General features: G+C 40.3%; 1 protein-coding gene across 1 annotated transcript; it reads left to right on the plus strand.

The window, feature by feature from the left end:
• The first annotated feature begins 1,783 nt into the window (after positions 1-1,783).
• On the plus strand, positions 1,784-12,238 carry LOC145803675 (uncharacterized). The gene is made up of 2 exons (XM_082896991.1): positions 1,784-1,948; positions 11,570-12,238. The coding sequence occupies exons 1-2, from the start codon at positions 1,784-1,786 to the stop codon at positions 12,236-12,238; spliced, it is 834 nt and encodes a 277-aa protein (XP_082753117.1).
• Positions 12,239-14,570: the final 2,332 nt, after the last annotated feature.

Raw genomic sequence — 14,570 nt, forward strand, 5'->3', positions numbered from 1 at the left:
CTGATATGTGATAAGCAATCCTATTGGTTTTGACTTCTAACAACTATGGGCTTATATATATAAAAATAAATAAATAAATAACAATAGAATAGATGAAGTCTTGAAGATTGAGGAAGCTGTATTTTGGGGTTTGGGGTTTTGGATTTTTACTTGTAGACTATAGTATTAGATTATTATATTATAAAGAAAAGAATGATAGATGCATCATGGTGATTAATAATAATTGTTTATGTGGTATAATATTTTATTAGGTTTGTGTGATTGAAGTGGTGGAGCTGGGTGTTTAGAGTTAGTATTGGAATATTATTTTAAGCGTTTGAGGTAAGTAACCCTCTATCACTGTTGGTTTATTTTTAATCCTATCGAATCATTTAAAATCATAAATATTTATTCATAACTTTCCTGTTCTCTTAAAATAAAATATGGGTCAAGTATAAAATAACATCGAATATTATTATGAAAATTATTTGAATATTCAGTGAAACTATTCTGAAAATTATACTAAACGTTTATTTTGAAAATATCGAATGTTTTATTTCAAATTTATGTATTGTGTGAATTTTGAACATCACTCTAGTCTGACTATGATTTGGACCCTAGCCAATGGGGTTATTTATTGGCACAGAAACTAGTTTCTATGGGGGCTTTACCACCAGCCTATGTGTGGTTCTGGGCCTTGTCACGGGCTAAGTAACCGTAGTCATTAAGACTTGGGTTTTGTGAATCGATCATTGAACCATCTGAATATCGATCTATCAATTTTGGATAACGAAATTTCATCGAGTTACCCCATTGACTTTTAATTAAAATGTATTGCTACACTGTTTATTTTCAGCTATGAAACCATCTTAGAAATAATCGTGTCATTTATTGATTTGTATCAAAAATTATATTTATTGGTTATCGACTATTTATTTACTTCTTTTTGATATACTTGATCCAGTTGGCAGTGATGGTTGGTTATTTACTAGGCTGTCTAGCTTACCCTTATTTTATTTTTTTCAGATTCTGAAGAGTAGAGCTGCGCGGGATTTTTTTTTTACATGTGGGAGTGCCGAGAGTAGGACTATGATTTAAGCACTTGAATTATTTGTTTTGTTAATGGATTTTACAAGAGTGGACTTGGTGGATAATTTCATATGATAAGAATAATCAATTTTTTTATGGATTTTAGTATTATGATAATTAAGGATTTAATTGGAGTATTTTACATTGTTAGTTATGTATTGGACTCTTAGCCTTGCATGCTCACTTAAATGAGTGTGCGGTGTTGTCACGGAGCTTGGGACGTGACAATTTAGTGGTATCAGAGCCAGGTTGTAATTTTAAAGGTTGGTATAGAATAGTGGTGAGATTGGGTAGATGTAGGATTGGGAACGCTTATAATTTGATATAATGTTAATTTTATTATTTTTTTTATTATTATTTTTTTTATTTTTATGTTATAGGAGCTTGAGAATAGAATAAGATGAGGTTTTGTTATTGATGCATTTAGGTTGCGATGGAACATGAGGAGACATTGGCAAATATGGCTAGGAACACACGTCAGGGTCAAATGAATCGACGGACTGGTAGTAACAATCGGCGAGGGAACGTGACTAATAATGGTAGTGGTTCTCAAGCAGTCGGAGGAAATCAGGGGCAAGAGTTGGGACAACAAGAACAAGCTGCAATCCCCAATCCAATTGAAATGGTTCAAGTGTTTCAGACGTTGGCCGGGGTGGTGCAACAACAAACCACCATAGGGAATAACTTGACTAGACTTATGGAGCAACAATAGCGGATGCAGCCAGGCGTTGGGCCACAACCAAGGCCACGTTGTAACATTACTGAGTTTAAGAAGATATCCTTGGCATTTGACGGAGCCACAGACCCTTTGGAGGCTGAAAAATGGTTGACAGAAATGGAAAAGTTGTTTCCTGTTTTTGAGTGTACGGATGATCAGAAGGTGACCTATGCTACGTTTATGCTACAAGGGATAGCTAATGATTGGTGGTAGATGGAGAAGCGCATACACGAGCATGATGCCAACCCCTATACATGGGAAAGGTTTAAGAATGCATTCAATGAGAAATACTTCCCTAGGAGTGTTCGTGTCATGACCCTCACCCGCCCCTATGGGTTAAGGACATAACCGGCCAGTAATTCCTAAAATTACCTACGGCCTCAGACCAAAACAGACGCTACTCGTCCGAGTAAAGGGGCCAAACAGAAGCAATAATTAAAAACTTTGTCCATAGAGCCGTGCTTATATGCACATCAAACAAACCATACACGTATATGTTAATAACCCACAAACAAAATACGGTACCATAAAAACTTAACAGACAGGATCATCTAAACTGAGTCAACCCACATCAAAACTATATACAGATATACATAAAGTCCTTGCCAACAAGACAAACTATGAATGCAAACAAAATGGCAAGGGTGGGTCTCGTGCGTGAGACGCAAGGCTGACTCTCCAAAACTCGTGTTGTTCCTGGCAGGCTTCACTGGGGCTGGGTTTGGACTTCTCTTGGCTCACCTACAAACACATGGATGAGCGTGAGCAATGGCTCAGTGAATAATATCAAATACAAAAATTACGTAACAATGTAGAAAAATGTATTCCAAACGGCCTCTGGCCCAATTCACGTTTCTATTTAACATATATACACTTATACAAAATTTAGATCAAGTGACTGTAGTTCCCACATATTGGCCTTTGGCCCGCTTAGGTTTCCATTCCTGTCAAAACGGCCTTCGGCCCATCCGTTTGTGTCAAAACGGCCTTCGGCCCATCCATTTACATCAAAACGGCCTTCAGCCCATTCATTTACATCAAAACGGCCTTCGGCCCATTCATTTACATCAAAACGGCCTTCGGCCCATTCATTTATATCAAAACTTTTGTCCGCCATCCCAATTAACAGCTCATAGAGTTTATAAGGGAATAAACAATTGGACATTGACAAGCTTTTTAAATATTGATATTACTCACAGTGATCGGCTTGTGGATTTGCTCTGGAGTTTGACCCTACACATTTCATGAACACAAAAGGGTCACTAACAGTTCAATCAGTTCTTTGATTCACATATTCCTCTTTAGGCTTTATTCTTATCTCATTAACTCATTTACAATGCTTAACATATGCCTAAGAGTGCTTACAAGTGAAAGAGAACGGAAAAATATAACACAGGATGTATTTTCAGAGTTTCAGAAAACAGGGTCCCCGCTCGAGCGTGGACTTCTCCGCTCGAGCGGACCCTTAAGCCTGCAAAAGTACTGGTTACCTCAAAATTACGCTCGAGCGTGAGTTAGGGCGCTCGAGCGGAAGGCTTGTCTATAAAAGCTCCCACTCGAGCGTTAAATATTCCGCTCGAGCGGACATCCAACTCTGCAAAAAGTGCTGGGAGCACGATTTTCCCGCTCGAGCGGCACTTAACCCGCTCGAGCGGACATCAAAAATCCGGATTTTCCAGATTGAGTTCTTGAGCTCTAATTCGAAATCTCAGCCTCAATACTTGCATGCAATGGCTCAAATCTCAAATATAATCATACTAACATGGTACCAATGCAAGAGTATAACATTATGGGGCTCAATTTCTTGATTTGTCTTCATGCATGCCCCAATCTCCCATCAAACTCATTAACAACACATAAATTCATGCATTCAAGCCCCCTTTTGTATAATTTGTACATGCATGTAGTGAATTAGCCACATTCTCAACTTAGACAACACAAGTGGTGATCAAAACATGAGTTTCCTTTTAACATTTCACATGGGTTATACACATTTGTGCCCAAACATGCAAATTTCAAAATATTTCTTACATGCATGCACATATTAAGCTTCAATTCAACAAACACAACCCAACTTCATTACAATCTTGTTCTTGATCACCAAGATAGCTTGGACATGCACAAGATTACAATTATAATCCAAGAATCACTCACCTAGGAGCTTGATTCTCACAATCTATGATCAAATCTTGAATTAGACTTCCAATCTCCAAGTTTCAAGACCAAAGTTGCACAATCCCTTTTTCTCCCTCCCTTTAGTCGGCTCTTCCTCTCAATTTGAGTCCAAGAATCAGCCAAAATAAGCTAAGGGAGAGAAATAAGGTGTAGTGCTCAAATATATCAAGTCCCGCTAAGTTATTATAATAAAAAAAAATAATGGGGTACTTAATTTATCATCTCAATCGTTTTAAATTGACCAGAATAAGTTTTCAATTAAATTTCACCGTAGGCTCTAAAAATTATGCCAACCACAATGGCGTAATCGATTTCGGGTTCTGTGGTCGATAAGGCCCTCGATTTAATTCCTGAAGCGGATTAATCAAACAGATATTCTTACGGTAAACAGATACGAATTCAAAAATCACATATCATCACACAATGGCACACAAAGTCATGCTAAACACACAACCATAAACAAATTAAGGACCGATTTAGCATAATACAGAACAGGGGTGTCACAGTCTTTCCCCTTTTAGGAAGTTTGGTCCTCCAAACTTAAGTTACCTTCGTCGGGAAACAAATGTGGATAGCGTAGTCGCATTTCCTCCTCTTTTTCCCATGTAGCATCCGTCCCATAGTGTTCCTTCCATTCTACTTTCACCATCGGGATGGACTTGTTTCTCAATTCTTTCACTTGTCGGTCAACAATTCTTTCTGGCCATTCGGCGTATTCCATATTCTCATCAATAGCTACCCGATGATAATCAATCACATGTAACGGGTCTCGGAGGTAACCCCTCAGCATCGACACATGAAAGACGTTATGGATTTGCTCAAATCCCGGTGGCAAGGCAACTCTATAAGCAACTGGACCAAGCCTCTCCAAAATCTGAAACGGCCCAATGTAACGGGGCGACAACTTGCCCTTTTTCCCAAACCTGACTTGGCCTTTCATCGGAGAAACACGGATGAACACATGGTTGCCGACCTCATACTCAAGAGGTCTTCTCCGAACGTCTGCATATTTCTTCTGTCGATCTTGAGCTGTTTTGAGCCTTTGCCGAATAGTTTTGATCTTTTCAGAGGTGTCTTGTACAATTTCAGGCCCAAGCAAAGCTCTGTCTCCGACCTCTGTCCAACAAATAGGTGATCTACACCTCCTACCATACAAAGCCTCGTATGGTGCCATACCGATGCTGGAGTGGAAGCTATTATTATAAGCAAATTCCGCAAGCAGCAAGTAATCTTCCCAACTCCCTTGAAAATCCAAAGCACACATGCGAAGCATATCTTCCAAAGTCTGTATCGTTCGTTCTGATTGCCCATCTGTCTGTGGGTGGAATGCAGTGCTGAACCTTAGTTCCGTTCCCATAGCTTCCTGCAAACTCTTCCACAATCTGGATACAAATTTCGGATCTCTATCCGACACGATGGATACCGGAACTCCGTGTAAACGGACAATTTCATCAACATAAATAGTAGCCAACCTGTAAGCAGTAAATGTAGTTTTGACCGGCAGAAAATGTGCAGATTTAGTCAGTCTATCAACTACAACCCAAACAGAATCCATACCTCGGGAAGTTCGAGGTAGGCCAACAACAAAATCCATAGTCACATGTTTCCACTTCCATTCAGGAATAGGGAGAGGTTGAAGTAGACCGCCTGGTTTCTGATGTTCAGCCTTAACTTGCTGACACTGAAGGCACTTGGACACATATTCTGCAATCTCTTTCTTCATTTTAGGCCACCAATAGGTTTGTTTCAAATCCCGATACATTTTATTGTTACCCGGATGCATAGCAAATACGAATCTGTGGGCTTCATCTAAAACCCTCTTCCTTAGCTCCGAAATATCAGGAACGCATATTCTTTTCCGGAATTTCAACACTTCATTCTCAATGCTAAACTCTGCTTTTGGACTTGTCTCATATTCATCAATTACCTTTCCGAGGAACTCATCCTCTTTCTGTTTTTGTTTGATTTCATCGACAATTACTGGTTCGGCTATAATAGCGGCTATCAATCTGCCCTGTTCACATACCACCACTTCAATTTCAGACTTTTCAAAGTCCTACAAAATCTCCCTTTGTTCAGTAAGCAAACAAGCCATATTCCCTGTTGATTTTTTGCTCAAGGCATCCGCCACTGTATTAGCTTTCCCGGGATGATACTGAATCTCTAGCTCGTAGTCTTTTATCAGTTCTAGCCATCTTCTCTGACGCATATTCAACTCTTTCTATGTGAAGAAGTATTTCAGGCTCTTATGATCCGTGTAGACTTCACATTTTGCTCCATACAGATAATGCCGCCAAATCATCAAGGCAAAAACAACTGCGGCCAGTTCTAGGTCGTGCGTTGGATAGTTCTTCTCGTGTGGCCTCAACTGTCGGGAGGCGTAAGCAATAACCTTTCCGTTCTACATTAACACACAACCCAAACCCTTATAAGATGCATCACTGAATATCACAAAATTTTCCGTACCTGAAGGTAGTGTCAAAATTGGTGCAGTGGTCAATCTTGTCTTCAATTCCTGAAAGGCTGATTCTCTTTCATTATTCCACTCAAATGGTTGTCCTTTACGTGTCAATTGGGTAAGAGGTATTGCTAATTTCGAAAAGTCCTTCACAAACCTCCTATAGTACCCAGCTAAGCCCATGAAACTGTGAACTTCTGTCAAATTGGTCGGTGTAGGCCAATTCACAATTGCCTCTATCTTCTGCGGGTCCACCGAAATTCCTTCCTTGTTGATCACATGCCCTAAGAAAACAACCTCCTCCAACCAAAACTCACATTTCTTTAATTTAGCAAATAGTTTTCTTTCCCGAAGTATTTGTAAAACAGTTCTCAAATGATGTTCATGTTCAAGTCTATCCTTAGAGTATATCAAAATATCATCGATGAAGACTACAACAAACTCATCAAGGTAGGTCTTAAAAATTCTATTCATTAAGTCCATAAATACTACCGGAGCATTAGTTACTCCAAATGGCATAACAAGAAACTCAAAATGACCATACCTCGTTCTGAATGCGGTTTTCTCAACATCCTCTGCCTTAACCTTCAGCTGATGATACCCGGATCTCAGATCAATCTTAGAAAACACCTGCGATCCCTGCAACTGGTCAAATAAATCATCAATACGGGGTAGGGGGTATTTGTTCTTTACTGTTACCTTATTCAATTCCTGATAATCGATGCACAGGCGCAAAGTACCATCTTTCTTCTTTACAAACAACACTGGTGCACCCCAAGGTGAAGTGCTAGGCCGTATAAACCCTTTATCAAGAAGGTCCTGCAACTGTTCCTTTAATTCTTTCATCTCGGCAGTAGCCATTCTATAGGGAGCTTTAGAAATAGGTTGGGTGCCTGGCATAGTTTCAATGGTAAACTCGATCTCCCTGTCTACCAATTCCCCTGGTAATTCATTCGGAAACACATCCGAAAATTCTCTAACAATAGGAATATTATTGAATTCAACATTCTCAGACTGTTCAGACAACACATAGCACAAATAACCCTGGCACCCCTTCCTAATCAGTTTACATGTTTTCATTGCGGATATCAAATACAGAGGAGGCACTACCCCATTACCCACAAACAAAATCTCTTTCCGTTCTGGTAGGTTAAATACAACCCTTTTTGTCATACAGTCTATGGTGGCACAATACTTGGTTAACCAATCCATGCCCAAAATTACATCGAAATGTCTAAAGTTCAAGGGCAACAAATCTATATATAGGGTAGCATCCTCGATATGCATGTCACAAAACCGATATATATAGTCACATAACACAAATTCCCCTGATGGAGCAGACACACATAACAGATATGGCAATAACTCTAGGGGTCTATTCAGTCTAGATGCAAATGTATATGTCACAAATGAGTGCGTTGATCCAGAATCAATTAATACAAAGGCATCCTGATTACATATTGAAATAGTACCTGAGATAACGGCATTGGCATTCCGTGTATCGCCCGGAACGAGTGCAAAAACTCTCCCCTGTCTCACTGTATCCCCAGTAGTAGTAGATTTCAAGGTATTTCCCGGCTTTGGAGCTGATGCAGTTGAACTAGCAGTTATCTTTCCACTGTTCTGATTACATTCTCGGGCTATATGCCCTTGTTTCCCACACTTAAAACAGGCTCCCGATGCACGGTAACAGACTCCACGGTGCTTTCTGCTACAAATGTTGCACATGGGAGCTGTGTCTCGGGAAGAACTCGAAGTATTTGAGGAGCCCGTGTTTTGCTTTTTCGAAAATTTCTTCTTTGAAAAGAAGCCTTGTCTTTTGTTGCCTTTCCATTCTGTCGTTAGCTTAGCTTGTCTAACTATGTTAGCCTCTGAGATGATGGCCCGATCAAGCACCCCGATGTAGGTTTCCAATTTCAGAACATTCACCCTCTCTAGGATGTCATTGCGGAGCCCACCTTCAAAATGTCTTGCCTTCTTATAATCAGTGTCAATCACGTGTGGTGCAAACCTGGCCAACTCAGTGAATTTGGCCTCATACTCCGCTACCGTCATGCTGTCTTGCTTGAGTTCCATGAACTCTGCCACTTTCCTATCCCGGACACACTGCGGGAAGTACTTGTCATAGAAGATTTCTAAAAATTTCACCCAATCAACATCTCGGTGGTTTTCTCTCATCAACATCCACCATCTTCTCGCTTCATCTTCTAGCATAAAAGTGGCTAGAAGCACTTTCTGAGTCTCCGAACAGGGGAACACTTCGAATAATTTCTCAATGCCGAGGACCCACGCTTTGGCTTTCAGCGGATCTAATCCCCCGTGAAACTGTGGTGGTTTCATTTTCTTGAATTCCTTAGTGAGAGCTATAATCCGGTCATCATTCTGATGATCTGGTACAGGTGGTGCCGGAGGTGGAGGTGGAGGTGGCGGGTGTGGTTGCTGCCACTGTTGTTGCCACTCCTGTTGTTGTTTCAAAGCTTCTGCCATTTCCTGGATCAGTCTTTCCATTCTGTCCAGTCTGGCAGTAGAAGATTCCTCTAACTCATCACCTCTGGTTCTCACCATCTGATTAAACTTGCATTATATTTCATACAAAAGGCACACAAGCATGTATACGCTAAGAAACACATATTTCTAGATAATTTGCAATGCAAGCAGTTCACAACTTACACATATAATTGTTCATAACAAAACATTTAAGCATATAATCAATGCCTCCAAACTCGTCTTCGGCACATGAATGCATCCTAGATCTCATCTAGACGCTTATTGCTCTTTTTGGACAAGTGTGTGAGTTATTAACTCGTGCTCTGATACCACTCTGTCATGACCCTCACCCGGCCCTATGGGTTAAGGACATAACCGGCCAGTAATTCCTAAAATTACCTACGGCCTCAGACCAAAACAGACGCTACTCGTCTGAGTAAAGGGGCCAAACGGAAGCAATAATTAAAAACTTTGTCCATAGAGCCGTGCTTATATGCACATCAAACAAACCATACACGTATATGTTAATAACCCACAAACAAAATACGGTACCATAAAAACTTAACAGACAGGATCATCTAAACTGAGTCAACCCACATCAAAACTATATACAGATATACATAAAGTCCTTGCCAACAAGACAAACTATGAATGCAAACAAAATGGCAAGGGTGGGTCTTGTGCGTGAGACGCAAGGCTGACTCTCAAAAACTCGTGTTGTTCCTGGCAGGCTTCACTGGGGCTGGGTTTGGACTTCCCTTGGCTCACCTACAAACACATGGATGAGCGTGAGCAATGGCCCAGTGAATAATATCAAATACAAAAATTACGTAACAATGTAGAACAACGTATTCCAAACGGCCTCTGGCCCAATTCACGTTTCTATTTAACATATATATACTTATACAAAATTTAGATCAAGTGACTAGAGTTCCCACAAACTGGCCTTTGGCCCGCTCAGGTTTCCATTCCTGTCAAAACGTCCTTCGGCCCATCCGTTTGTGTCAAAACGGCCTTCGGCCCATCCATTTATATCAAAACGGCCTTCGGCCCATTCATTTACATCAAAACGGTCTTCGGCCCATTCATTTATATCAAAACTTTTGTCCGCCATCCCAATTAACAACTCATAGAGTTTATAAGGGAATAAACAATTGGACATTGGCAAGCTTTTTAAATATTGATATTACTCACAGTGATCGGCTTGTGGATTTGCCCTGGAGCTTGACCCTACACATTTCATGAACACAAAAGGGTCACTAACAGTTCAATCAGTTCTTTGATTCACATATTCCTCGTTAGGCTTTATTCTTATCTCATTAACTCATTTACAATGCTTAACATATGCCTAAGAGTGCTTACAAGTAAAAGAGAACGGAAAAATATAACACAGGATGTATTTTCAGAGTTTCAGAAAACAGGGTCCCCGCTCGAGCGTGGACTTCTCCGCTCGAGCGGACCGTTAAGCCTGCAAAAGTACTGGTTACCTCAAAATCACGCTCGAGCGTGAGTTAGGGCGCTCGAGCGGAAGGCTTGTCTATAAAAGCTCCCGCTCGAGCGTTAAATATTCCGCTCGAGCGGACATCCAACTCTGCAAAAAGTGCTGGGAGCACGATTTTCCCGCTCGAGCGGCACTTAACCCGCTCGAGCGGACATCAAAAATCCGGGTTTTCCAGATTGAGTTCTTGAGCTCCAATTCAAAATCTCAGCCTCAATACTTGCATGCAATGGCTCAAATCTCAAATATAATCATACTAACATGGTACCAATGCAAGAGTATAACATTATGGGGCTCAATTTCTTGATTTGTCTTCATGCATGCCCCAATCTCCCATCAAACTCATTAACAACACATAAATTCATGCATTCAAGCCCCCTTTTGTATAATTTGTACATGCATGTAGTGAATTAGCCACATTCTCAACTTAGACAACACAAGTGGTGATCAAAACATGAGTTTCCTTTTAACATTTCACATGGGTTATACACATTTGTGCCCAAACATGCAAATTTCAAAATATTTCTTACATGCATGCACATATTAAGCTTCAATTCAACAAACACAACCCAACTTCATTACAATCTTGTTCTTGATCACCAAGATAGCTTGGACATGCACAAGATTACAATTATAATCCAAGAATCACTCACCTAGGAGCTTGATTCTCACAATCTATGATCAAATCTTGAATTAGACTTCCAATCTCCAAGTTTCAAGACCAAAGTTGCACAATCCCTTTTTCTCCCTCCCTTTAGTCGGCTCTTCCTCTCAATTTGAGTCCAAGAATCAGCCAAAATAAGCTAAGGGAGAGAAATAAGGTGTAGTGCTCAAATATATCAAGTCCCACTAAGTTATTATAATAATAAAAAAATAATGGGGTACTTAATTTATCATCTCAATCGTTTTAAATTGACCAGAATAAGTTTTCAATTAAATTTCACCGTAGGCTCTAAAAATTATGCCAACCACAATGGCGTAATCGATTTCGGGTTCTGTGGCCGATAAGGCCCTCGATTTAATTCCCGAAGCGGATTATTCAAACAGATATTCTTACGGTAAACAGATATGAATTTAAAAATCACATATCATCACACAATGGCACACAAAGTCATGCTAAACACACAACCATAAACAAATTAAGGACCGATTTAGCATAATACAGAACAGGGGTGTCACAGTTCGTCTACAAGAACAGAGGGAATTTTTGAAGTTAGAGCAAGGGAATAAGACGGTTGCAGAATATGAAGTTGAGTTTACGAAGTTGTCTAAATTTGCATCAGCATTTGAAACAGATGAGGATAGCAGAGCACGAAAGTTTGAAGGTGGGCTAAGAATGAACATTATGCAACAGGTGGTTCCTTTCGAGTTACCTACTTTTGGAGTAGTGTTGAATAAGGCTTTGTTGGTTGAGAGTGGCTTCACTAGAGCCCAAGAAGAGAAAGAAGAGAATTATAAGAAGAGGCCTAGTTCTTCCAACTTCCAAACTAACAGTTCGAAGGGCAATGCTAAGAGACAAAACACTCCTTCGGTTGGGAGTTGGGGAAGTCGAACTGTGGGTAGTAGTGTTGATAAGAAGAATGATCGGGTACAATGCACTAGGTGTAATGGATTCCATCGGGATAGTGAGTGTCGTTGGAATACTGGGGCTTGTTTCTCTTGCGGGCAACAAGGGCACAGGATAGCTGATTGCCCTAACCGGAAGGGGCATGAGATTGAACAGAAGACATGGACAAATAAAGGAGCATCAACAGACAAAGGGTCTTCAGGAAGTCAAAAGAAAAATGGAGGTCATAAGCCAAAGACTCAGGGTCGAGTGTACGCACTCACGTAACAAGATGTTTAGACTTCCAACACGGTGGTGTCAGGTACTGTTTTAGTGTCTTCTGTTTATGCACATGTGTTATTTGATTCTGGCGCTACAAATTCATTTGTGTCTATGGGATTTGTTGAGAAACATGGATGGAAATGTGTCTCTAGAGAGATCGACTTATGTGTTGAAACCCCGATAGGAGGTGTTATGGTTGCTGACTTAATTTGCAAATCTCGTGTGGTTAGTATAGATGACAGAAAATTGCTTGTAGACTTAATTGTTTTAGATATGCGGGACATTGACATAATTCTTGGAATGGATTGGTTGGCAACCAATTATGCTTCTGTTGATTGTCAAGGAAAAAGGGTAGTATTTCAGATTCCTAATCAACCAGAATTTTGTTTTGTGGGTAGTGGAGTTAACACTCTTTTGGTCATCTCAGCTTTGCAAGCTAGAAGGTTGTTAAGGAATGGGTGCGAGGGCTATTTAGCTTCTGTGAGAGATACCCGTGAGACTGAATTGAAGTTAGAGGATATTCTAGTTGTGAAGGAATTTCCCGATGTTTTTTCTGAAGAGTTACTGGGGTTGCCACTAAATAGAGAGATTGAGTTTGCCATTGAATTGATACCCGGTACGGGTCCTATCTCCAAGGCTCCGTATCGGATGGCTCCAGCAGAGTTGAAAGAGTTAAAGGAACAGTTACAAGAGTTATTAGATAAGGGCTTTATTAGGCCTAGTGTTTCTCCTTGGGGTGCGCTTGTTTTATTTGTGAAAAAGAAGGATGGTAGTTTTCGCCTTTACATTGATTATCGAGAGTTGAACAAGGTGACAATCCGAAATAAATATCCTTTGCCTAGGATAGATGACCTATTTGATCAGTTGCAAGGAGCACAAGTCTTTTCTAAGATTGACCTTCGTTCTGGCTATCATCAGTTGAAGATTAAGGCGGAAAATATACCTAAGACAGCCTTCCGAACTAGATATGGGCATTATGAATTTTTAGTGATGCCATTTGGGTTGACCAATGCGCCTGCAGCTTTTATGGATTTAATGAACAGAGTATTTAAACTCTTCTTAGATCAGTTTGTGGTAGTTTTTATTGATGACATTCTTGTGTACTCGAAGAGTAAAGAGCAGCACCAAGAACATCTGAGAATAGTGTTGCAGATATTAAGGGAGAAGAAGTTATTTGCTAAATTAAAGAAGTGTGGATTTTGGTTGGAGAGTGTATCATTTTTGGGTCATGTGATATCTAAAGATGGGGTGTCTGTTGACCCCAAGAAAGTGGAGGCGGTGGTGGAGTGGAATCGGCTTACTAGTGTCACTGAAATTCGTAGCTTCTTGGGTTTAGCAGGATATTATAGAAGGTTTATTGAGGGATTTTCCCGAATTTCTATGCCTTTAACTCGTTTAACACAAAAAGGGGTTAAATTTGAGTGGTCTGATGTTTGTGAGAAGAGTTTCCAAGATCTAAAGAGTCGATTGGTGTGTGCTCCAGTACTTATAGTTCCGTCCGGAGATGAAGGTTTTACCATCTATAGTGATGCATCAAAGATGGGCTTGGGTTGTGTCCTGATGCAGAATGATAAGGTAGTGGCATACGCGTCTAGGTAGTTGAAGCCATACGAGCAGAATTATCCTACGCATGATTTGGAGTTGGTTGCCATGGTGTTTGCATTGAAAATCTGGAGGCACTACCTGTATGAGGTGAAATGTGAGATATTCACTGGTCATAAAAGTTTGAAGTATATTTTCACTCAAAAAGAATTGAATATGAGGCAAAGGAGATGGTTGGAGCTATTAAAGGACTATGATTTGACTATCAATTATCATCTAGGAAAAGCCAATGCAGTGGCGGATGCCTTGAGTAGAAAGACCCCGAGTAATTTGGCTACCTTGATCACTGACCAAAAGAATATCTTGGAGGACTTGCAGAGGTTGAATATTGAGATTAGATGGCATAACCATGGAGTGCAGTTGGCAAACCTTAGGGTTCAACCCACATTGATTGATAGAATTAAAGATGCTCAAGGAAGAGATCCTCAGTTGCAAAAACTTAAAGCTAAAATGGAAATAGGCCTACAGATGGAATTTTGTATGCATAAAGATGGAACCTTGAGGTTTGGAGAGAGGTTGTGTGTGCCTAATGATTTGGAGCTCAAGAGACAAATCCTGAAAGAATCTCACAGTTCAGGATATACGGTACACCCAGGGAGCACTAAAATGTATAAAGACTTGAAGAGGGACTTTTGGTGGAATAATATGAAGAGGGAAATTGCTCAGTATGTTGCTCAATGTTTGGTATGTCAACAAGTGAAAGTGGAATATCAGAGACCTGCAGGTAAGTTACAAC

The sequence above is a fragment of the Camellia sinensis genome, chromosome 12 (genome assembly GCF_055761805.1).
Source record: "Camellia sinensis isolate YWXY chromosome 12, ASM5576180v1, whole genome shotgun sequence".
Lineage (NCBI taxonomy): Eukaryota > Viridiplantae > Streptophyta > Magnoliopsida > Ericales > Theaceae > Camellia > Camellia sinensis.